Here is a 23674-nt window from a genome sequence, read left to right as displayed (position 1 = left end):
AAAAGTCAGGTCAGGGATCTCCAGTAGGTGTTGTCTAATGTACTTCGAGTCCAGTTCACTTACGAAGGCATCCAACTTTAGAGCATCTCAATGAAGGTAACAGCGACGAAGGTAAAGGCTCTTGAGAGCCCTTCAGTGCGAGAGCAAAAGCATCGTCGCTTTCATCGGGTGTGAAGTTGGTGCCTCGCAAACAATGTGTTCTGTGGCATATCATAGTAGGTTCTGAGTAGACCCAGGGTATTCTTATATACAGCTGTTTCCCTGATCACTGAGTAGGGAACCTCTGCAAGGAGAGCGACTAGATGATCCATCTTCACGGGGTCTTGAACCACATTGTTTGCTCGCATAAAGCTTCAAAGCACTGGAACCAAAATGATGAAATATTTTTCCAGCTCTCTGAGCATCTTGATCCATCTCCAGTCTTCCAGGTTCCAAGGAAGTGTTAATAAAATTGATATGCCATCAATAAGAGTTCAGACAAGTGAATGGAATAATACTTGGCTTTTATTAACAGAATCAATGCTACCTTAGTCTAGCCAGAGCACCATCTGTTAAACCAGCTAGGCCGACACTCCTACAGCAGTCGCCAATACATAGGTACATTCATGTGAGTGACAGTGCACCTGGGATAGGAATGGGGGTTTGGCTTTTCACACTTGACCACTTCTACCTGGGACACTGAATGCTTTCACACTTGCAAGGAACCATCCCCAGGGTTAGGACTGTTTTTTCCTCTACCGGTGACATCATGACACATTGAGCGATGGTGGACCTGCCCTAAATCCTGAACAATGAATTATGATGTTATAGTTGGACAAAATTATAACATAATTAAGCTTTATGTATAGCACAATATGAGGAGCAGGCCATTCAGACCTGAAACGTCCTTCACCAGTCCACATGATCAAGGTGCTCTGCATGCATTATGAATGAATTCGGGTAAATTGACTCTGGTATAGATGAATAACAGGAGAATCAGAGACCACTGAGAGGGAGTTGGTTACAGGAATTAAGGGGGCATGAGATTGATCTGAGTGTCAGTGCTCTTGAAGGACCAAAAGGTCTGCCATGTGGTGTGAATATATGAAATATTGCCAACCAGCAAGATACTGTGAGAGATGAGTAAAACTAATATGAAAATATGAGAGATGAAGAAAGCTAGTATGGATATATGTGTAATGAATAAAGCCAGTATGAATAGGATAAGGGTAGATAATAGAATGTAGTCTGAATAAGATAAGGGTCTTCTAGAGAGAGAGAGTCAGCAAGTTCCGCATATGTAATTAGTAAGGACAGAATTAGCAAGTTCTGCATATAAGAGTTAGTAAGCCCTGAGGGTTGGGAAGGTGTGAATAAGGACAAAGGCAGGTGAATAAGGACAATGACATGATGGGACACAGACAGGATACCCCCTGGTCCTCCAAGTTCACAGAAACAGCACGTAGGCAGACAGGATTGCCTAATGCCAAACTTATCCAGGAGGCAGAAGAATGTTGGGGGGGAGGGTACCTCTACACTGAAATGAACTGTATAAAAGTTGGGTGAGCCCCAGTATGTGTGTGTATTCCCAGGGTAAGGGGAAGCACCCAACTTTGCATTGTTGTATAATAAATGTTCTTTGTTCTCAATTTTTGTCTGAGCAAATTCTGTGAAGGTACTTCTGTTTCTCACAATACCAACCTAGAAATAGGAGCAGGCCGCCCTGTGACCCTGCTGCCCCCATTGAGTAGGAAAATGCTCCGTGCCCCACTCTGCCCTGTACACATGACTCTGGAATGCAGGTGTGCCTTGTCAACGGAAGGGTCTCGGGGTTCCTCCTTCTGCTGCTCCCACATTGAACGCGCTCCCCCCTCTGACCCGGAATCATCCTTGGGGGACCTTCCAAAGGTTGGGATACCCTTTCCAGGAACGCTTAGCTGTGACACCTTCCTCCGGGAACGCGCAACATGGACCGGGAGTGCGCGGCTGTGACACCTTCCTCCGGGAACGCGCAGTCTGGTCCGAGAGCGGGCTGCTGTGACACTTTCCTCTGGGGACGCGCAGCTTGGTCCAGGAGCGCGCGGTATTCACCCACCCCCTTCTCCCGGAGCGCGCAGCAGCTCCCGCTCCTCTACCTGGTGCGGAGGGCGTTGCCTCACCCACCTGCAAAAGAGCGGGGCCCCTCCAGCTTTAGCTGACGGCCGACGGAGGCGCCCTGGAGTCGGAGGCTTGGCCAGCGCGGAGCGCATGGTTCGTCAGGAGGAGGAGGCGACGCCTTGAAATATAAATAGGAAGTGAACGACGCCAGGGAGCAGCCCCGAGAGTCGGCGGTGAGAGCGAGCGAGCGAGGAGAGGCAGGAGCCCGCGGCCTGTCCCACCGACTATCGCCACCCGTCCCGGGTGCAGTCTGGATTGCCGAAGCTGCTCGCCATGTTTCGCCGCCTTTAGGTTCCCCATGGAACACAACAACTTCTACGAGGTGGAGCCCCGGACCGAGCACCAGCCGCCCTTAACATACCGGGACTCCGGGGAGCTGACCGACATCTGCGAGAATGAGAACTCCATCGACATTAGCGCCTACATCGACCCGGCCGCCTTCAACGATGAGTTCCTGGCTGACCTCTTCCACAGCAACCACCAGCAGCTGGCCAAGCTGGGTCACGACAAGAGCAAGGCAGCCGGGGAGCTGGCGCCCTTTCACGCCGCCTACGCCTACCGGGAGAGCAGACTGCAGCCACTGCTCGGCGGGCCGGCTGCTCTACGCTCGGTGGTGGTGAAGCAAGAGCGGGAGGAGGGAGGACGGAGCCCGGCGCCTTGTGCCCACCTACAGTACCAGATCACCCACTGCGCTCAGACAAGCGTGCACCTGCAGCCCACGCCGCCGCCCACGCCCGTGGCCAGCCCGCTGCCCGCTCCCAAGGGAGCTCCGGGCACCAAGAGCAAGAAGTCGGTGGACAAGAACACACTGGAGTACAGGCTGAGGAGAGAGCGCAACAACATCGCGGTGCGCAAGAGCCGGGACAAAGCCAAAATGCGCAACGTCGAGACGCAGCACAAGGTGGCGGAGCTGGCCAACGACAACGAGCGGCTCCGCACCCGCGTCCAGGAGCTGAGCCGGGAGCTCGATACCCTGCGTGGGCTTTTCCGACAGCTGCCCGAAGCAGCCCTGCTCAAAGCAATGGGGGGCTGCGCCTGAGCCGGCCGGGCGTCCGCCTCGCTGGGACAGTGCACAAGGTAGAGCCGGGCGGAGCGCAGCACAGCGGTGGGAGAGTGGGAAGGCCCTGGGCTCGAGTGCGGAGCTCCTGGATTAATGACGCGTGGGAACTCGCCAGGACTTTACAAACGCTCGGCGGAGCCACTGTACTGCGGGACTTGTCAATGGTCACATTTACTCCACGTTCACTTCTGGCATCAGTTTACCCCGCTGGGAGCGAAGCCGACTGTCGGGGTGATCCCCACCCCTTACTTCGCAAAGGCATTTTTATTTCAACCAATTTGTACATGGACTTCGCAATTTTCTGAAAACTTTCAATAAATCAAATGCTTGTATTTAACTCGTGACGCTTTGTCTGATGAGCCCCGAAAAAATAATTCTGAACCTCAGATAGTCACTCGTTACCCTCCACTACCCTGCTCCCCCACTCCCCCTCCCCCCACCTTATCTGGTCTCCCGCCGCACATCTATCCCTCTGCCAAAATGATCAGTCTCTGTCCCTGGCGACGGGTGTCTCCCCCGCACTCTCCCTTCAGCCTGCCTGATCCTTCCTTCTCTCTGCTGCACCCTCCCGGGTACGATTCCTATGCTTCTCATGCCTGACATGTTCCGGACAGTATCTCGGTCTATCTGAATCCTGGCCTCCGTTTTTGGCAGGGATTCGGGTCGAGAGGCATGTGCATGAGTGAGTGGGCGCCTGAACTTTGGATCCCAAGTCCTGGCGGATCCTCTCAAGCATGTGAGGGAGCAGTGGGCTCAGGACGAACTGTTGGCAAAGATTCCTCTGTTGCTGTAGTTTGACATAAATTTGGAACGGCAGCGAGAGAGGACGCGGCTGTATTGGAGTGGAGAGGCTGTGGAGACGAGGGGGAGGGGGGCGGATTGGAACTTAAGGTGACTCGATCTTGTGTGTATCGAACAGGGCTGAGATTCAGTTAATCGCCTGTGTATCAGAGACATGATCATAGAGTGGCCAGGGTTTGTACAAAAGGTAAATTTTATGTCAACTATATCCCGGGAAATGGTGAAAGCTGGGAGCACAGTGTTAGGGGGCAGACCGAAAGAGCATAGCGAGCTGGAGCGGACTACACCGGGGCCAGTGTTGGGACGGACTGCAGCGGGGTCAAGAGAGTTGGGGCGGACTGCAGGAGGCACGGTAGAATGTGGGTCACAGTGCTCATTCCTGACTTGTCTCCGTGCAGTTTGCACATTCTCCTTTTTATTGTAGGAACAATTGGAGAGCTCCGGGGTATAGCACAATTCAGTGGGTTGATTGGACCTCTGTTATATATATATATAGGAGTGAAAATGTGAATAATGAGATCCATTAGAATCTTTGGGAAGGGATTTATCTATTGGGGTTGTGTACAGCAAGAGTAAATGGGAACAGCTCAGACATTTGCCATTGGTTCATTCACTGTACAGTTAAAGTATTTATGTGGTTTTGTTAAACATTAATCATTGCATCTGGCAACATAATCACGAGTAGTTTATTTGGGATTGTGCAGAAGGAATCGTGATATTGATTCCCTATTTCCCCAAATTCCCCCCTTCCCCCTCCCACTGTTGTCCCGTCTGCCCTCTCCACATTATAAGCATCTATCACCCCTTTACACTCTCAGTCCCCATGAAGGGTTCCGTCCGGCCCGAAACATCAAACACTCTTTTTCTCCCACTGTTGTTCGACCCCGTTCAGTTCCTCCAGCAGGGTGATTGTTGCTCCACATTCCAGCATTCTGTGAAATGACCCTACCCACTGACAGCAGGATCGGTGCCAGTACACATACTTAAAGAGCTTGAGGGGAGGATTTATTGGCAACTGGGAATGAACTGAAAGACTGGTTGGAGTAGTTGGACAGGAAGTCTCAGGCAAGAGTTAGCGAACCACATTGCTGGGCCTTGGAGATGGAGCGGGTTCAGTCCAGGCAGAATGGGCTGTATGATCTTGTGTGATGTGAGTGATCTCACATTTCAGAAGTTGGGTTGTTTCTAGCATATAAAGTGTTCAGGTGATTTAAAATTCCATAGAAACTTCAAATCACATGTACAAAGTTCTAAGGGTAATGGACAGGAGGAAATGTTTCCTCAGAGCAGTGGTAACTAAAACTGGGGACATCAGTTTAGAATAAGAGGCAAGAGGTTTGGAGGGAAACTGAGGAGGAATTTCTTTGCCGAGAGTGGTTGGCGTGTGGAGGACACTGCCTTGGGTGATGTCCAGGTGACAGGAATGGTGCACTTGACCAGGTTTTGCTTTGGTAGGTCATCATGGGCATGGGGGGCTGAATGATTTATATCTATGCTATGGTACTTCATGATAAATTGTCCCTTGGGTGAGGGATGAATATTGTGGGGATGTTTTGGGACATTCTCACTCCCAGGTGTGAGAATGTCCCTGATCCAACCTGCCTACCATGTGGAGATATCACAGGTCTGGGATATCACATGGAGGTGAAGCTCTCACATTCCCACCCATCCCAACCCTGATGACCTTTTCTGAGCAGCTTCCCACTTTGAGCAGATCCAGGAGCTGAAAGAGCCTATGGGAGAGGACGAGGACAGTAACCGGAGCTTGAGTGTGATTGGGTGGGACACCACAAAAGGGAAGCCAAGAGGGACATCAGCAATTGAAACAGGACTGTCAATCTCACCAGAATCACCAGATCTGGACCCCCAAAAATGGGACTAATCATATCGCTCAAACCTACTTCATCCCTCAACTCTAGCTCTCAATCCTCCTCCAATTGTCACACTCCTCAATCCCTCAACCTCACCCCTCAAACTACCTCCATTCCTCTCCAGTCCTCAACCTTCCTCAACTCCAGCCCTCACCCCTCCTCCATCCACATCCACCCCTCAACTCTCCTCCATTCCTAAATTCACCCCTCAACCCTCCTCCATCTCTTAACTCCATCCCTCAACCCTCTTCTGTTACTGAACCCTCCTCACACCACCTCAACCCTCCTCTATCCCTTGATTTCATCTCTCAACCCTCCAACTTGAAAATTCACCCCTCACCCTCTGTCCCTCAGTTACACCCTCAACTCCTCCATCCCTCAACATTGCTGAGCCCTCCATCCCTTAACTCCAACCTCAATCATCCCCACTCCTCAACCCACCACCACCCCTCAACCATCCTCAATTCCTCAACCCTCATCCATCCCTCAAATCCACACCTCACCCCTCTTCCATTCCTAACTTTATCCCTCATCCATCAAACTTCCTCAATCCCTCAACTTTTCCATTCCTTAACCCTTCACCCTCAACATCCTTCAACCCTCCTCCATCTCAACTCCACCTTCAACCCACTTCCATTCACAAATCCATGCCTAAACCCACAGCTCTACCTCACAAACCTCCTCCAATATTCAACCCTCCATCCCTTAACCTGAACATAAACACACTTCTCAACCCTCCCCATCCCTCAACTCCATGCCTCAACTTTCTCCATCATTCAACCCTCCTGCATCCCTCAAATCCAACCATCAACCCTCTTCCATCCCATACCTCCACCCCTCAACCCACCTCTGCCTCTCAACTCCTTTATCTTTCAACTCCACCTCTCAACCCTTCTCCATCCCTCAAGCCACTTCCACTCAATACCTCACAACCCTCCATCCCTTAACTTTCTTCCATCTTTGAACCCTTCTCCCCTCCTCAACTTCACCCTCTCAACCCTCAACTGCATCTGCAATCTCCCTCCATCTAACATCACCCTTCAACCCTCCATTCTTCAGCTCCAAATCTCTACCATTCTCAACTCCATCCCTCAACCTTCATCCCTGAACTCCCCTGCTCAACCCTCATTCATCATTCAACCTCATCCCTGATCCCTCCTCTGTCCCTCAACTCAACTCCTCAATCCTCTATCTCTCTCCATCTCTCATCCTCCATTCCACACACTTTCTCAACCCTCCTCCACCCCCTTAATTTCCTCTATTCTCAATCTCCTCCATCCCTCTCTCCTCAACCCCCTAATCTCCTCCATCCCTCAATTCTCCTCCATCATTCAAGCCTCCTCTATTCAACTCTCTCTTATCCTCCACTTCAAAAACATTTTCAACCTTCCTCCATCCCCACTCTTTCTGCCTTCATCTCCACCTCCTAATCTCCATCCCTCTAATCTCCTTCATTCCCAATCTCCTTCATCCCTCAATTCTCCTCCATCTCATGTCCATCCCTTATTCCCACTTCCTACAATCCTCCTTCATCTCTCAATCATCCCTCAACCCACTATATTTAAACCCTACATCCTTTAATCCTCCATTCTTCAAACTTAAACCCATCCATCACTTAACTCTTAACCATTCTTTGTCTCAACCTTCCTCCACCCTTCAACCCTCCTCCATATTGCAATGCTCTATCCCTTAACCCTACTTCATTCCTCAATCTAAAACCAGCCTTCAGCTCACCTATCCACCTCCATCCCTCAACTCAATACCATTATAATGTCATATTGGGCCAACTCATACACGGCGACCAAGTTGACATTCTGGGCAAGACCCATTTGCCTGCACTTGGTTTGATTCCTTTTCTGATTGGGATCAGACAGTCCCTGGATCCTCCTCCCTGACACTCCCTGCTTGGGTAAGGCAGGACCTCTATTGGGGAACGTGGCAAATTCCCTGATAATTCCTGACTGGAACAAAGTCCAAGGCCCCAGAGAGATTGCCCTGCCTTCCTGTGTTTATTCCCAGCTAATATTTAACCTGTTGTCAGGGAGAGCAGTCCTGCATCAGGCTGTGCTGTTCACAACACACACACCCTATCGAGATGCCCAACCCCCTGACTCCAGAGGCAGGCAATTCCTGCCCTCACTAGCTGTTCAATTCCCAGTCTCCAGAGGAAGCCCATTTCTTTCCTCACTGGTTATCCAACCCCTTGACTCCAGAGGAAGCCCATCTCTGTCTTCACTGGTTATCCAACCCTTTGACCCCAGAGGCAGGTAATCCCTACCTTCACTGGTTGTCCAACCCACTGTCTCCAGAGGAAGCCCATCTCTGCCCTCACTGATTATCCCACCCCTTGACTCCAGAGGCAGGCATTCCCTGCCCTCACTGGCTGTCCAACCCCCTGTCTCCAGAGGAAGCCCATCTCTGTCCTCCTTCCTCACCTTGCTGTTAATCAAAGATCGATTCAAGATACAACTGGCTGTTCAAAGTCCTAGTGAAAAGATAAGAAATACACGCAGGAGGAATGAGAGCTCAGTGATCCAGAGTGAATTTGTTGTGGAGCTCTGGCTTTTGAGTGGAAAGAATGTGGGCAGAGCTTTATGTGATCAATTATTTATGGCTCATGATAGGGAACAGAGTTTCCCTCAATTTGCTTCAATGTATAGAGGTAGGCCATTTGGCCCACCTTGTCTGAGCCAACCTTCTGAAGTCAATTCATTCCACAGTGTTTCCAAGCCACATTCTGCATTGAGACAGAGTTTTACACACTTCCAAACATTGCCCATAGTGTTGTCCCAGGGTTTTTTCCGAACCTGTTTTCACGGTTAAGAACATATTTTTGGAACGGGAAAGTAGCTCAGGTCTCTATGGAGAAATTGACTTGGTATTATCGTATGGGCAGTTTACAGATGCTGGACTTCAAGAAGTATTATTGGGCAGCCCAGTCAAGATATATCTCCTCACTCTTCGAGGGAGGGGAGGTGCCATCCTGGGTACAAATTGGTGTGCAAGAAAGTGACAGAGGATTTCATTTACAAATGGAATGCTAAATTGCTATCCGGAAAAACTGACAACCCCATATTGAAACAAATTATTCGCATTTGGAATAACATTAACCAATATTTAGGAATAAAAGTAGAGCTGTCCCGAAAAACACCCTGACTCCAAATCGATTAATACCTTTGTTGGTAGGTAACAAGATCCTGGACATTTGGCGCCAGAACGGTGTCAGGTGTGTAGAGGTCTGTTACATGCAGGGGCAGATAATGTCATTTGAATAACTTAAACAGAAATATGATTATTAACTAGGACATTCTACTGCTACCTTCACATAAGATCTTTTCTACAGGACAAATTAGGTCCAACCATGGCCCTACCAAAGTGACATAATTTGAAAGGGGAACACACGGAAATTCATTTCGGCAATGTATTTCTTCCTCCAAGCGGAAGGACAAACGAAGCCTTCATAAATCAAGGCAGAAATGGGAGTCGGACCTAGGAATAATGATTAATGAATGATGCTGGTCCGACACAAGTCCAGCATGACAGCAATGATCAATGCTCAGGAAAGGCTGATGCAATACAATTTTTTACACCAGCTATACCTTACACTGCAAAAGATCAATAGATCTAAACCAGAATTATCAGACCAATGTTTTGGATGCGGGATTGAGACAGGGCACGCGACCTGGACATGTACCAAGATGATGCCCTTTTGGGCGGAACTAGGCAAAGTCCTAAGGAAAATTATAGGTAAGGAATTCCCTCAGGACCTGGAGTTGTTCCTGTTGGGTAATATAATGGACATAAAACTTAAAATGAAGCTGTCCAAATTCCAAATTCAATTTGTAATCACATTGGTGGTGGCCAGGAAGTGCATAGCGGATACATGGACGACCGACTCTTGTTTGAGCATAGCGCTGTGGAGCAAGGAGATGCAAGGCTGTGTTCCCATGGAAAAATTACGTAAGGGGGAGATATGGCCCTTTCCAAAAGATTTGGCAACCATATCTAAATTTTATAGGAGAATGGTTGTAGGGAGGACTGCTGTGCCTTGCTGCTCTGCCTTCCCTGTTTCCTCCTCAGTCATGGGTGGGGTGGGGGGGAGAGGCATGGAGGACCTGTCTCATTCCAGCCAGGTAAAGTTAGGAAAAGAAATTGGCTTGGACCCGGCCGCCATGCTGCGACAAACCTATAACTCCCTGATGTATGATTTATTCCGTTGTTGTGAATGTTTTTATTGTCCTGTGAGTTTTGTTTTGACTAGTTAAACATTAAATGTCATGTGTCATGGGTGCTGGAGCGGGGAGGGGAGGGAAGGGGATAAATTTGGTCTCAAGAAAGGAATCTATATAGTATGGATTTGAATAAGTTGTAATCAGTGTTGATTGTACTCACTGATAATAATATTGTTGAAAGCTCTTTGAGTCCAAGTCTGGAAATTTATAAATAAAATATTTTTAAAAAGAGAAAGAGAGTTTTACAGCACACAAACGGGCCCTCTGGCCCCCTTGTCCATGCCAGTCATGTTGTCTACCTAAGATGGCCACATTTGCTGGCGGTTTTTCCTATCCCTTTTCATGCACCCCTTCTAAACGTCGTTTCAATGTTACATCTATCCCCATCTCCACACTTCCGCAGGCACCTCGTTCCATATATCCACCACCCTCTATGTTAGAAAGATGATACTCACAACCCCTTTAAATCTTTCCTCTCTCATTCAATGTGATCTACACTGGCCTCAGCTCCACTTCTGTACCAGAACCCTCAACTTTTCATTCCTCAGCATTTCAAATATATAGATATCTATCTTCACCTTAAATATATGTAATGACTCAGCCACCATCACCCTGGGGGGAAGGAAAGTCCAGAGATTCTCTGACCACTGGGGGGAGAGAGGAGCAGGTGATGTATTGGGAAATTCCTCAAGTGTTTGATTTTCTGACCTGAGGCTGGGATTCAGAGGGAATTGGACCAGTGCGAGGGAGCTTACCAGGTACTGTACCTTACCCCAGAGAGAGTCATGCCATCAGGGTCTGTACCCTGGAGAGCGTCACACCTTCAGGGTCTACACCCGGGAAGAGTCACACCTTCAAGGTCTGTACCCTGGCAAGTGTCTCACCTTCAAGGACTATACTGTGGGGAGTCTCAATGTCAAAGTCTGTATCCTGAGTAGAGTCACACCTTCAGGGTTGGTATCCTGGGGAGAGTCACACCTTCAGGGACTATATCCTGGGGAGAGTCACACTATCAGGGTCTGTACCCTGGGGTGTGTCACACCTTCAGGGACTGTACTCTGGGTGAGTCACACCTTCAGGGACTGTACCCCGGGAAGTGTCACACCTTCAAGGACTATACTCTGGGGAGAGTCACAATGTCAGAGTCTATACCCTGGGGAGTGTCACACTTTCAGGGACTGAACCCCAAGGAGAGTTGTTAAGTTCAGGAACTGAACCCTTGGGCTGGGCAGTGAGAGGGAGACTGGGATTGTGTAGCAAGGAGGTTGGGAACTTCAGGAACTGAGTCTGTGCCATCCAATTTACCTTTGTTTTGAAGGGTGGGAGGAAACCAGAGCACCTGGAGTAAAAACCCACACAAACATGGGGAGAACATACAAACCCCTTATGGACAGTGTCAGTTTCAAACCTGTGTTGTTGGCTCTGTTTGAGTACTCTTGGAGTCCTTTCTGGTGGCGTATCCCAAGGGAGAGATGGCACCTGTAGAAGTATCGTTAGCATTGAGTGGCAGAGTGTGTGGGTGTCTGATTGTGAGTGTGGCAGCAGTTGCATAGGTTCACAGGATGTTCAATGGCACTCATTGTGAAACACTCCACTTGACCTTGTGGGCGACAGTCAGTGCAAGAGATTACTGTGGTGATGTTCAAGTTTCTGAAATGTATTTTCTTGTCAGCACTACTGATTTAGGAACACAAGTTTATTCTCCAATATGATGCAGAATTCAAAGTAATTCCATAAATTTGAAATTAATATCTAGTTTTAGAAATGCTGGTCTCAAAAATATGTTTGTTTAAAATCGAAAAAATCTGTTGAAGCTGGAACCACTCAGGTTATCAGGAAACCTCAGTGAATGGAGAAACAGTCAATGTCTCCTGACTGAGGCTTTTGTTACCTTACCTGTTGAGTGTATGCAGTGTTTTGATTTCCTCCTCTAGTCTACCCGTGACTCCTGACCAACAGTGGATGATAGGAGTAAAACAGAAAAGTCTGCAGACACCATGATGGAAGTAAAAACACAATACTGGAGAAACTCAGCAGGTCAAACATTGGTTATGTATCTTTGTTTTTTAAATTCAATGTTTTGGGCTTGAGCTCTTCGTCAAAGTATGAGCATTTTGCTTATACCTTGATGAAGGCCTCAAGCATGAAATGTTGGTTACGTATCTTTATCTTTGCTATACAAAGTACACTGAGCTGCTGAGTTTTTCCAGTATTCACTTTTTTCAACAGTGGATGATTCTTGACTACTGTCTGAAATTGCTCTGTCAACCACTGGTTCAGGGATCCGTTAATGATGGTTAATTTATCTTGCCCAAGTGAATGATGCTCTCAGTCCTTGAAGAATAAGTTGTGAGGTCAGTGACACACTGCACGTGAGGGAGATCGTTACAGAATTTGTCACTCTCTCAGGGTTATGGAGAGCGGATTATCATCACACATTCCTGGAGCTTTGTGATTCATGGTCTTACCCATTTACCAGGTGGAGAGGGCAACGGTCATTGTCCTGACCCATCCAATGCCATTCCTTCACCGTGCCTCATTAGAACTTGCCATTCTCCAGTTCCCTGGCACTCTGGAGCGGTTCAGTAGTTCAAAGATTGAAATCTGTGAGGAGTGCTGAAAGAGGTTTCTGACACAAGACCTTCCCAGCTGTAGATTAGATTTGGAAGCTCTGTTACTAAATTTAGCAATTGTTAGCCAGTTTACCAGAAGGAGCAATGGTTTTGAATGAGAGAATAATTTCATTTCCTCAAATTTGGGGTCTTGGTTCAGCTTGCTAAACATTAGTAAGATAAAGAGTGCTTTCTCAGAAAGCCTGGAGATCATTCCTGTCCCCGACTAATGTTTACATGTCCTGTGCAGCCTAGCCCAGTCCATTCAATTTCTGTTCATTGAGTCCGAATATAAAAAGAGAAAATCTATTTAAGTTCCAATAATTATTTTTAAATGGGTAATCGTGTAAATACTTTGCTGCTGTTAACTCTCCAGCTCAACTACAAGATCAGCTTTTAGTCTGGCTAAGTTTATCCAATCCAACAAAACTTTACTGCTGATTAATTCAAACTGCCTTCACAAGCTCTCAGTGCAGCTCACTCCACAAAGTTCATTGGAAGCCATCCACAGACTGTTAACAATCTCAGTCTAAGCCTGGTCTAACACTTGACCATTCCACCATCTTAACCCAACCAGCAGACTTCTCACTTCCCCTCTGCTCCAACTCCTGACCCATAATCCCAGTCAATACATCAGAACTAGCCTCTATTACCTTCATCACAGTCCACACTTGGCCAACAAAGCCCAATTGTGGTGCATTGGGATGGACATTGTAATTTATCGTGGAGAGAGCTTGGAGCTCACTACTCCACCTTGCCGTTCGCCTGGAATGATTTTGCCAATGCATACTCCTCCAAGCCCACTGTTGCAAGTGTGTTGCTTTCAAGAGTGTTCTTTCACTAGCTCCCTTGATGGCGATGTTCATCCACTATGGGAAGGATTTAATCTATATATTTAAGGAGGGTGATTGCTCTTTCCCCAGCACTGCCACACATCTCTGGAGAAGTTGAAGGAACTACTTCACTCCTTTATCTTTCAGGACAAACTGTCTGGACCTGGAGGTTTGGAAAAGGATAGTCCCGAATTAGCTGCCTGTATGCTTCACAGCTATCTATCCCCTGTGTCTCAGCACTCTTCACAGCTGCCCTCATGGTTGGACCACTCCCTGGTGAACCTCATCTGGCACCTTAACAATTGGGATTTTTCTGAGTGACTGTAGGGAGAGGGGGAGCTTCCAATCCTTCATTAAATAGTGGGATCAGGGCACTACTTGTATCTGTCTCTCCTGTTAGTACATGAAGGGGTTGATCAGGAGTCCAAGATCAAGCACTTTGAAACACAGGTGCTCAGCATGGAATCCAGAACAGGTCAAGCCACTGAGAGCCTGGTCCTGTGGCAGATGCCCATGGAGGAGAAGGGCACGCTGAGGGACCCCCAGCTCAAGGGATCCCGAGATATGTACATAAGATGATGTGACCACATTCTGCATGACGACCCCTCATTGGAAAAATGGTACTGGGATAAATGGTGACTCACATCATGAATCCGTAGGAAATAAGTGATATTCCATCTCTTACAGGGTAAGTTCTCTGAGGATCCAGCCACTGAGTCAGTGTGCAGAGTTTGTGGGAGAACAGACAAAAGTTTCTCAGGGTCTCCCAGAAACTTGCCAAAGGCTTCTTCTGCTTAGTGCATTTTTGTGTCTGTGTCTCAGCCTTCTTCACTCTGGGGAATAAAGACCCAGCCTGTCCAACCTCTCCCTGTAACCCCTCCAGTCCCGGCAACATCCTGATGAGTCTCCTCTCTATCCTTTCCAACTTACTGCTGTCCTTCCCTTCGCTGAGAGACCAGAACTGCACACAGTGCTCCATGTGGTCTCACCAATGCCTTGTGCAGCTGAATCATGTCTCAATCTTTGTTCTCATTGCCCCAACCTAATAAAGACGTGAGAAATCCCAAATAGGTCCATTCCCAGCTCTGCTCAGCAGACCCAGATCTCCAAAATTGGTCATATGACCAGCAGTTTTTTGGAAATGCCCTTAAGTGCTTTACCCCATTGCCTGGAGGGGCTACCCCTGAAGATGCTCATCATCATCTGCCTCCTGTTCTGGTGGGGCGAGCACTCCCATGGAAGGCATCCATATTCTGTGCACAGATTGAATGTGCAAGGGTCCACACTGATGGAGTATTTGAGGTTGGATAGGCTGGATCTTTGTCCCCTAAAACGAAAAAGGCTGAGATTTATAGAATCATGAGGGGCATGGAAATACTCATAGTCCTTTTCCCAGGGGAGATGATTCTAGAACTGGAGAGCAGAGGGGACCTGAGCGTCAATCTTTTCACTCAGAATGTTGTCCGTATCAGGAACAAGTTGCCAGAGGAAGCTGTAGAAGTGGGCAAAACAACAACATTAAAAAGATATTTGACAGATATAACTTCATCCCATCTCAGAGGGGCTAAGTGTTAAACAAAGATTCAGGACAAGAGAGGGAATAGTATGAGAAAGGGAGTGTGAGGGAGTGCAAGAAATTGAGTGGACAGAAGGTTTGAGAGAACAGAGAAGTGTGCGGAGGAAGTGAGAGAGTCAGAGAGGGAAGTAGGGAATGTCAGAGATGAACTGAGTGAGGAAGTGTGTGAGTGAGCGAGTAAAGATGGAGAGAGTGTGCAGAGAGTGACAGAGAGAGAGCAGTAAATAGTCAAAGGTGGAGCGGGCCAACTCACCAAGTGAGCCAAAACATGTCAGCACAATATTTGTGCTGGCTCAGGTGGAGCTGATCTTGTTGCCTGTGTGGGAGTAGCCACTTGATGTCAGTGTGCGACATGCTCCAACAGGCTGAGTGAGATGTTCCAGAGCTACAGGACTGTGAGCCCTGAGCCTGCTCTGCTGCCTTGCTTCTTGAACCTGATCACTACCCTTTGGATCAGCCAAGGCTGCTCGTATAACTGGCTGTAGTACACACCCTGACACACTTAGAGTATAGGTGTGACCATTCAGCCATCTGAGACATGCTGGTGCTCCTTCTCCATACTAGTCTCCTCCAATTCATATTTCCTCACAACAGAAGCAAGATATTTCTGCCCATTGTCACAGACCTATCTCATTCCCCATGGAAGCTCACTGTAACCTATTCTCCCCACACTCCCCTCAACTCCCCCTCATTCTCCCATTCACCATTGATTGGGGCAATTCACAGCAGCCCCTAACCAACCAACCCGTGCGTCTTTAGGGTGTGGGAAGAAACAGGGTGAATGTGCAATCAGTATACAGGGTCAGCATTGAACCTGAGTCACTGGAGCAACACTGGAGTAAGGCCCCACCATTGGAATGGGGAGGCAGAGGCCTTATCAGAGGAGTGGGAAGACAGAGGCCCTACCACTGGTTTAAGGAGACAGAGACAGAGAACCCACCACTGTGCCTCCCTCTTCTCAAAGAACTTGAGAAATCTTAGTAATGTTTTTGTCCTAATGTTACTAGTAAAGCGTAATTCCCGTAGATCACTGAATGTAACGGCAACTGTGGTGAGATAAATAACTAACAAAATTAAATTACAATATCACACACTCAGCCTAAATGTATTTACATTTACATTGTTCCATGTAAAGTGAAAATTTGGTTAAAAAAAACCAAATACTAATGACCACAATTTTGTAGCTAAAACACCAGAAAATTTGACAAAAGCAGTGATTATAAAAACACTAGCAGCAACAAAAACAAAAGCGTGTGCTTGTAGTACGTGCAGACGAAACCATGTGATTCGAAGCGTCATTGTAATTGGGTAATAATGACAGCTCTGACCAGAGTGCATTACAAGGTTCAAAAAGTAAATTAGCATAGAGTTTTAGTCTTGTAGGTATATTGATAAGCTGGGCTTACGAAAAATGTTTTTGCTGTTATAACTAACTACGAGGATATTTTTATAGAAATAATACATTTCTGCTGAAACACTGCACAAAAATTTTATAGACAGTCATTTTGGTGTCACCCTCTCTGATGGTGTCACCTGGTGTGGTCCTCACCCTCTGTACACCCCTAGTGATGCCAGTGGAAGTGATTCCTGATGACCCTTCATATTCCTTTTCCGCAGTATCTTTCTCAGTTTTATTAGTCCAATCAAACTGCAGATCACCCATGATGCCTCCTTTTGAATCACTGTATCAATATCATTGGTCACTACTGCACTCATACCTTTCTGGATTAACAACCCCACCCCTACCTTCTTTTACCTCTTTCTTGCCTGTTCCTTTGCCACGTTCAATAACATGGAACATTGAGCTTCCAGTCCTGGTCAGTCTGCGACCATGTCTGTAATATATATTAAATCAAAGTTCAGTGACTTGTGTTTGTGTCTTCGCCTCACCCATCTGGTTACAAATGCCCTGTGCATTCACACAAAGAGCTTGAGCATTTTTTTTTAACTCTTTTTACTTTAGGTTTAATTCCCTATTGTATGTTTTTGCTTATATTTTCTGTCCTTCCCTTTCCTACACTGCTTTTTAATTTTTCTTTCACTATCCCACACCTCTGTTCTCTTATTTTTGATTTATTAAACTTCCCATCACTTGACCTCCCCCTTGTAATTAATGTAAAGCTAATTTAGCATATTTATACAAGTCCCCAGGACACAGGTCCCTACAAGGTCCAAATGAAGCCTGTTCTAAAGGATCAGCTCCCTCTCCCTCTAGTGCTCGTGTCAATGACACATGAACTGGAACCTACTTCTCCTGCATTGTGCTTTACTTCTCTGATCTTATTCATCCTCTGCCAGTTTACACATGGCTCAAGTAATAATTAGTTGTGAAGATTATTATCTTTATGATTCTGCTGTTCAGTTTTGCCCTAAGACTCACACTGTCCCTCAGCTAACCCTCCTTCCATATCCTCTCTTTGTTGAGTGGGTGTTGGAGTACATGGAGAGGGAGAGTGGATGAGAAAAGAGAGACTGGAGGCCAGAGAAAAGGGTGCAGTGAGAAAGTTGGTAAAGGAGAGAAGGTTGGCAGGGTATTGAAGAGAGAAAGGGAGAGGAAATTATTAGAAGGGAGTGCACTGAAGGAGGGGATCATACACCTGTCAGCATTAATGGAACAGCAGTGGAGAGGGTTAGCACCTTCAAGTACCTAGAAATTCACATATGGGAGGACCTCTCCTGGAGCTAGTTGTGAAGAAGGCACATCAATGCCTCTACTTTCTGAGAAATCTGAGGTGATTTGGCAACAGTATGAATACCCTAACAAACTTATGCAGGTTGACTGTGGAAAGTATACTGACTGGTTGAATCACAGCCTGGTTTGGTAAGTTGACTGCCCAGGAATGCAGAAGATTGCAGAAGGTAACAAACGTAGCCAGGCTCTAACCTCCCATCCATTGAAGACTATGTGAGGTACTGCCTCAAGAAGACAGACAACAAAATAAAATATTCCACCAACCTGATCACAATCTCTTCACACTGCTACATTCAGGAAGAAGGTACAGAAAGTCCTGCACCTTTAGGTTCAAGAGCAGTGTTTTTTTTCCCCTACAGTTATCACATCTTGAACCCTTCTGTACTGCCCTAACCCTAACTTTAAATTACTCCTGGACCACTATTTCATAGCGCTATTTCATTTACTGACTTTTTTTGTTCAAACAACTGTAATTGTGAATATTATGTATTTCTTATATTTATTATTTTTCCATATAGTAATTTAATGGATACTTTTGGAGTTTTATTAGCAAAATACCAGTTTGGCTACAGCAAGTATGAATTCTGTGCATATATACACTATTCTTATGTGTATGACAATAAGTTCCTTATCATTATTCAGGTGTCTGAGAGAGTGAGGAGAGGAGAGGTTTGGGCTGTGAGAACCAAGTCTATAATGCACTCAGAATGTGGCTGGAGTGTGGGGAAACATCCATACGTGCATTCATGCATGGATGTGTGTGTTCAGCCCACGCATCTGTGTGTGTCCAAGTGTGTGCACATGAGCATGTGATCTTGCATGTATGTATGTGGGCATTTATGCGTGCACGTGGATGTATATGTGCACATGTGGTCAGCTTGTGAAGCAGGACCTGATCTCTGGTGGACTTGGACCAGCTTGGTAATGACCAAAGCCACTGCATGCCCAGTGGGTGGGTAGCTGGTAAAACCTCTGCCCCAGGGTGACCTCTCTTGACGTGAGGTCTTGTAGTGCCAGTTGATGAAGTAGACAAAGACGATGCGGTCAAACAATATTCATGGCTTTTATTAGCAGAAACTTATGGTACAATAATGAAAGACAATGGGTGCTGACACAGTTCTACCCAAGGGGAGTGTCTTTAACAGTAAAGATAATGCACAGCCAATGTTAGTACAGCAAGGCTCGCCAGAGGGGAGACAGGCAGTTTAGCAGAGATTCACCACAGGTTTGTGTCCTGGGACGTCAGGACCACACAGACAAATCCAGCAACAAGGGGCCAGGTCATTGCTGTGACCATGCAGCTCAGGAACACTTGAGATTGTGTCTGAATGGTTGTCAAAAACACTGACTTCTCCCAAACCAGGCAGCTGCTAGCACCCAGCTACCATCACATCAGTCCATTCAGCAGGGCACGGACAAGGGGCTCCTGGCTGGAGGCTCAATGGGGTGGAAGCAGGATCACAGCAGTGGCCCTGTCTCTCAGAGGGCTGGCCTTCCCTGGAATGCCCCACCTAACTCAAGGAAACAGTTCTGATGCACCCCCGTGACTGTAGTGGGAGTGCGCAGACCATCGAAGGACAGTAAATGCACTAGAAGAATGAAGTGAAACTGCAGATCACAGTCATTTAGAGGAACCTGAAGTGAGGGCAAGTCAAAAAAACTGCAGCAAAAAGCAGCAATTCCAACAGAGTGCAAGATGGCCTGGTTGTGAGGTTGATGCTGGCCTGAGATTAGTTGCAGGGGCCTAACTGGAAAGATAAAGGAAACCTTGGAACCTGTCCAAGGTCAGGCAGGCAACAGCTGGTGTCTCAGCATTTGACAGGCTCTTCACCCTCTGCTCTCCTGCCTCCCATTATCGTCCCTACCCCTGCCCCTCTGTATCCATGGCCTCTGAGATTTTCCTTTCCTTTGTCAGAGAGAAAATTTACTCCCTTCCCTTAACACCAGGAGCAAGTTTGGGAATCATAGCTTCTTGTGACACTGAGATCCCCACAGGCAGAATTGGAAAGAAATGGAATTCCAATTTTAGAAGCAGAGAGAGGAGTAGGTTGCTGTGTGAGATCCCTGCTTTGTCAGCTTGTGCAAAACCTCCACCAGTTCACACAGGAATCATGGAAGTAATTCACAAATGAGCCACATCAGGAATTATGGGAGAGTGTCCAAGACCTCACCTGAGGAGATCCTTAAGTGGAGAGGGTTAAAGAAGGAATTCCAGAGATTAGGAGCTGCCATTGATGGTGGAGTGACAGAAATCAGGCAGAGGGTTATGGACCCTAGCCTTAGTTAAACTGAGGAAAGATTTCTGATCACTGGGGCAAGGTTGAGAGGCTAAACCACATCACTCATCACTGCATGGAGAACCTCTGGAATAAGTACATAATAGCCAATGGGATGGCTGCTGGTGGGCATCACCAACTGTGTTGCGGGCCGGATAGAGACTGGGGTTGGACTGGCAACATCTGCACAATAGTTCATGAAGCCCAGAGGTCTGGGTTTGGATCTGGGAGTCAATGTGGCAGGGAGGTGTAGAGCTTTGTTCTTTTCCCAAAAAGCAATTAGAACTTTTGACAATTGGCTTACATACAGTAGAATCCAGACTTTTCCACTTGCAGTGTGGGGGAAATCACTTCAGAGATCCAGTAAATATCAAGAGAGAGGTCACAAACATATTCAAGGCAGCCAGGGTTAATGACACATGCAGCTCTCTCAAGCAAAGCCATTTGACAATGCTGCAATATGCTGTGATTTTCCACTTCTCTCCTGACTCGTGGACTCAGTTCTACACTCACACTGAGTACAGTTTCCTCTCCCCAAAACACACACACACATGCGCACACACGCGCGCACACGCACGCACGCACACACACACACACACACACACACACACACACACACACACACACACACACACACACACACACACACACACACACACACACACACACAGATATACAATTCTGGGGGCACAGCCACACTCAGATATCACTTGTTAGTTTGTGGATGACAGAAAAATTCGGATGTTGTGGCAGCAAGGAACGTTGTCTAAGGCTTCAGCAGAATATAAGTTAGATGATCTAATCCCTGACTTTGTAAAGTCAAATAGGGATAGAACATTGAGTGGGAGGGCTCAAAGGAATGTTCATGATCAGGGAGACATTAGGATCCAAATGCAGAGTTCCTTGAATGGTGCAACATATAGATAGGATAGTAAAGAAGTGTATGGAATGCTTGCCTTCATAGGTCATGAAATAAAATGTGAAAATTGTGGAATTATTTTACAACTTTAGAAAATAATAGTTTGACTCCACTTGGGATAGTGTTTGCAGTTCTGGTTGCTACACTACAAGTAGGATATGGTTGCGCTAAAGAGAATGCAGAGGAGACTCAGCAGAATGTTACCTGGGTTGGAGGACATTAGTTATGGGGAATGATGGGACTTGTTTTCCATGGAGTGACGAAAGTGGGCGGGGGGGGGGTGGGGGGGGTATTCTGACTGAGGTACATACAATTATACGAGGTGTAGATAGCCAGACCCTATTTCCCATGGTAGGGGTTTTGAAAACAAGAGGGCACAGGTGCAAAGTGAGAGGAAGGTGCTTTAAAGGGGATTTAAGAGGAAACTTCTTATTAGGAGAGCGGTTGGCACCTGGGACTTACTGCCAGAGAAGATGATGGAATGAAATATAGTCTTTTATGTTCAAGAGATATTTAGATAGGCATTCAAATAAGGAAGGCTGGTCAGGATATAGATTTAATGCTGGCAAATGGGATCAGTGTAGATGGGTCAAGCAGTCAGCATGGACTTGTTGGGCCGAAGGGCCTGCTTCTGTACTGTACAACTCTCTGACTTAATTTCAATGAGGAAGCTTTTCAGAATAAGGAGTCACCCATTTAAAACTGAGATGTGCAAGATGTATGCCCACAGTGAGTGAGGAATCTTCAGAATTCACTGTCCTGGAGAGCTGTGGAGCTGGTCTTTGGACACATTTAGTGACTAGATACATACATTCAATCATGGATTATGGAGAACAGGCAGGAAAGATCAGCCCTGATCAAAATGAGCAGCAGCACAGGCTAGAGGGGTTACGTGGCAACCTCTGCTCCTGGTTTGGTGTATCTTGGACGCACAAGCTGCCAGACGCACTGCAATGTTAGAGGTTTAGCTATAATTTCAAATGAGGCCGTAAGGCTACTGTCTTCACTTCATCATGTGAAATGGTGCAATGTATAGAACATAGAAAAGTACAATACAGTAAGAGCCCTTCGGTCCACAATGTTGAGAGCCTTCCCATGTAAACCTACTCCACAACAATCTAACCATTCCCCACCTCGCACTCATAATTCTCTAATTTTCTTACATTTGTGTTTAAGAGTCTTCTGAATGTCCCTATTCTACAAGCCTCCACCATCACTCCCACTCTGTGTAAAAAGCTTACCTCTAACATCTCCCCTAAATAGATGGTGTAACAGTTAGTACAATGCCTTTACAGCACCAGCCTCTTATACTCCAAGAACGTAGGGAATTTGTACGTTCTTCCTATCTCTGCGTGAGTTTTCCCCAGGGGGTCCAGATTCCTTGCGATGTTTGAAATGTCCCCGAGATGTAGGTTAATTGGGTGTAGATTGGGTGGCATTGACTCATGGGCCGAGGTGGCTTGTTACTGTGCTGTATATGTAAATAAAAACATAAATTTAAACTTTCCTTCCCTTACCTTTTACAGAATTCCTCTACTATTGGCTGTTGTCACCGTGGGAAAAGGAGCTGGCTGTCCACCCTATGTATATCTCTCCTAATCTTAAACAGTTCTATCATGTTGCCTCTTATCCAATGTTGATCCAAAGGTTAAAAAAAAACCTAGCCCAGTCAACCTTTCCTCATAAGGCATATTCTCCAATCCAGTAGCATCTTGGTAAACCTCCTCTACATCCTCTCTAAAGCTTCCATATCATTTCTGTAATGACGCAACCAGAACTGAACACAATAATCCAACTATGCTCGAACCAGAGTTTTATAGAGCTTCAACTCTTGAAGTCAGCCCGCTAACTAACAAAGGCCAGCAAACTATACACCTTCTTCATCACACTGGCAGGGGTGCAGTGCTGCCAGAGGTCATCAGAGCACCACTCTGGCACCTCGGGGCAGCACCGGCAACTCATGGGGCAGCTCCAGTACCTCCTTGTTGCTGTTTTTGGTGAGCTCCGGCACCTTAAAAACTTAGCACTGCACCCCTGAACACTGCCAACAATAAACTTGTCTTGAACTTGCACGACAAAGTTGAGGGATATATGGACTTACCCAGGATCCTTCAAAGGCATTATATTTACTGGAATTAAGGAGAGATAACTTTGGTTTCATGTAGCCTACATCATTCTGATCCAGTCTTGTATTTGTAGTGTATCTGTAAGGCTAGTAAAGAAGGCAAGCTGATTGCCTTGAGGATACCCCCTCTCTGATGAGATTAACATGTGAAAAGTAATATGTTAAAGTTTGATCCTGTTTCTATGTTTAAAGAAAATTAAAAGTAACTTTTGTTTAAGTAACCATTTGTCTTGGTGAATTTCTATTGCTGCTGAGTTTTGGGGTCCTCTGGGCCCGCAACACAACTATATAAAACATTGGAATACTGTGTGTAGTTCTGGTCACCATGTTACAGGAATGATGGGGAAGCTTTGGAGAGGGTGCAGATGAGGTTCACCAGGATGTTGCTGGATCAGCTACAAAATGATATTGGACAGACTTGGCTTGTATTCTCTGGAGTGTCAGAAGCTGAAGGGAACCCTGATAGACATTAGTAAAGTTATGAGAGATATAGAAGTAAGGCTGATAATCAGAGGCTTTTGTTCCCAGAGTGAAAATATTT

General features: G+C 46.6%; 2 protein-coding genes and 1 long non-coding RNA gene across 3 annotated transcripts in view; 2 read left to right on the top strand and 1 right to left on the bottom strand.

Moving 5' to 3' along the window:
• cebpg (CCAAT enhancer binding protein gamma) overlaps positions 1-11580 on the bottom strand; it is a 115922-nt gene extending 104342 nt beyond the window's left edge. Inside the window, exon 1 of the mRNA XM_069901998.1 lies at positions 11509-11580. The gene's annotated coding sequence lies outside the window, so the exon portion shown is untranslated. The remainder of the gene's footprint in view (positions 1-11508) is intronic.
• The window catches only part of LOC138744999 (uncharacterized), an 80698-nt gene extending 57344 nt beyond the window's left edge, over positions 1-23354 (top strand). Inside the window, exon 2 of the long non-coding RNA XR_011345912.1 lies at positions 22535-23354. This is a non-coding gene — a long non-coding RNA (uncharacterized lncRNA). The remainder of the gene's footprint in view (positions 1-22534) is intronic.
• Positions 2161-3533, top strand: cebpa (CCAAT enhancer binding protein alpha). Its single transcript, XM_069901994.1, has one exon. The coding sequence runs from the start codon at positions 2435-2437 to the stop codon at positions 3173-3175; it is 741 nt and encodes a 246-aa protein (XP_069758095.1). The 5' UTR covers positions 2161-2434; the 3' UTR covers positions 3176-3533.
• Positions 23355-23674: the final 320 nt, after the last annotated feature.

This window comes from Narcine bancroftii, chromosome 10 (genome assembly GCF_036971445.1).
Source record: "Narcine bancroftii isolate sNarBan1 chromosome 10, sNarBan1.hap1, whole genome shotgun sequence".
NCBI classification, from domain to species: domain Eukaryota; kingdom Metazoa; phylum Chordata; class Chondrichthyes; order Torpediniformes; family Narcinidae; genus Narcine; species Narcine bancroftii.
This window is presented reverse-complemented; position numbering and strand designations above follow the sequence as displayed.

What these genes read in the sequence shown, in the direction of transcription:
- cebpa (XM_069901994.1), top strand. Translation starts at nt 2,435, where the DNA reads ATGGAACACAACAACTTCTACGAGGTGGAGCCCCGGACCGAGCACCAG.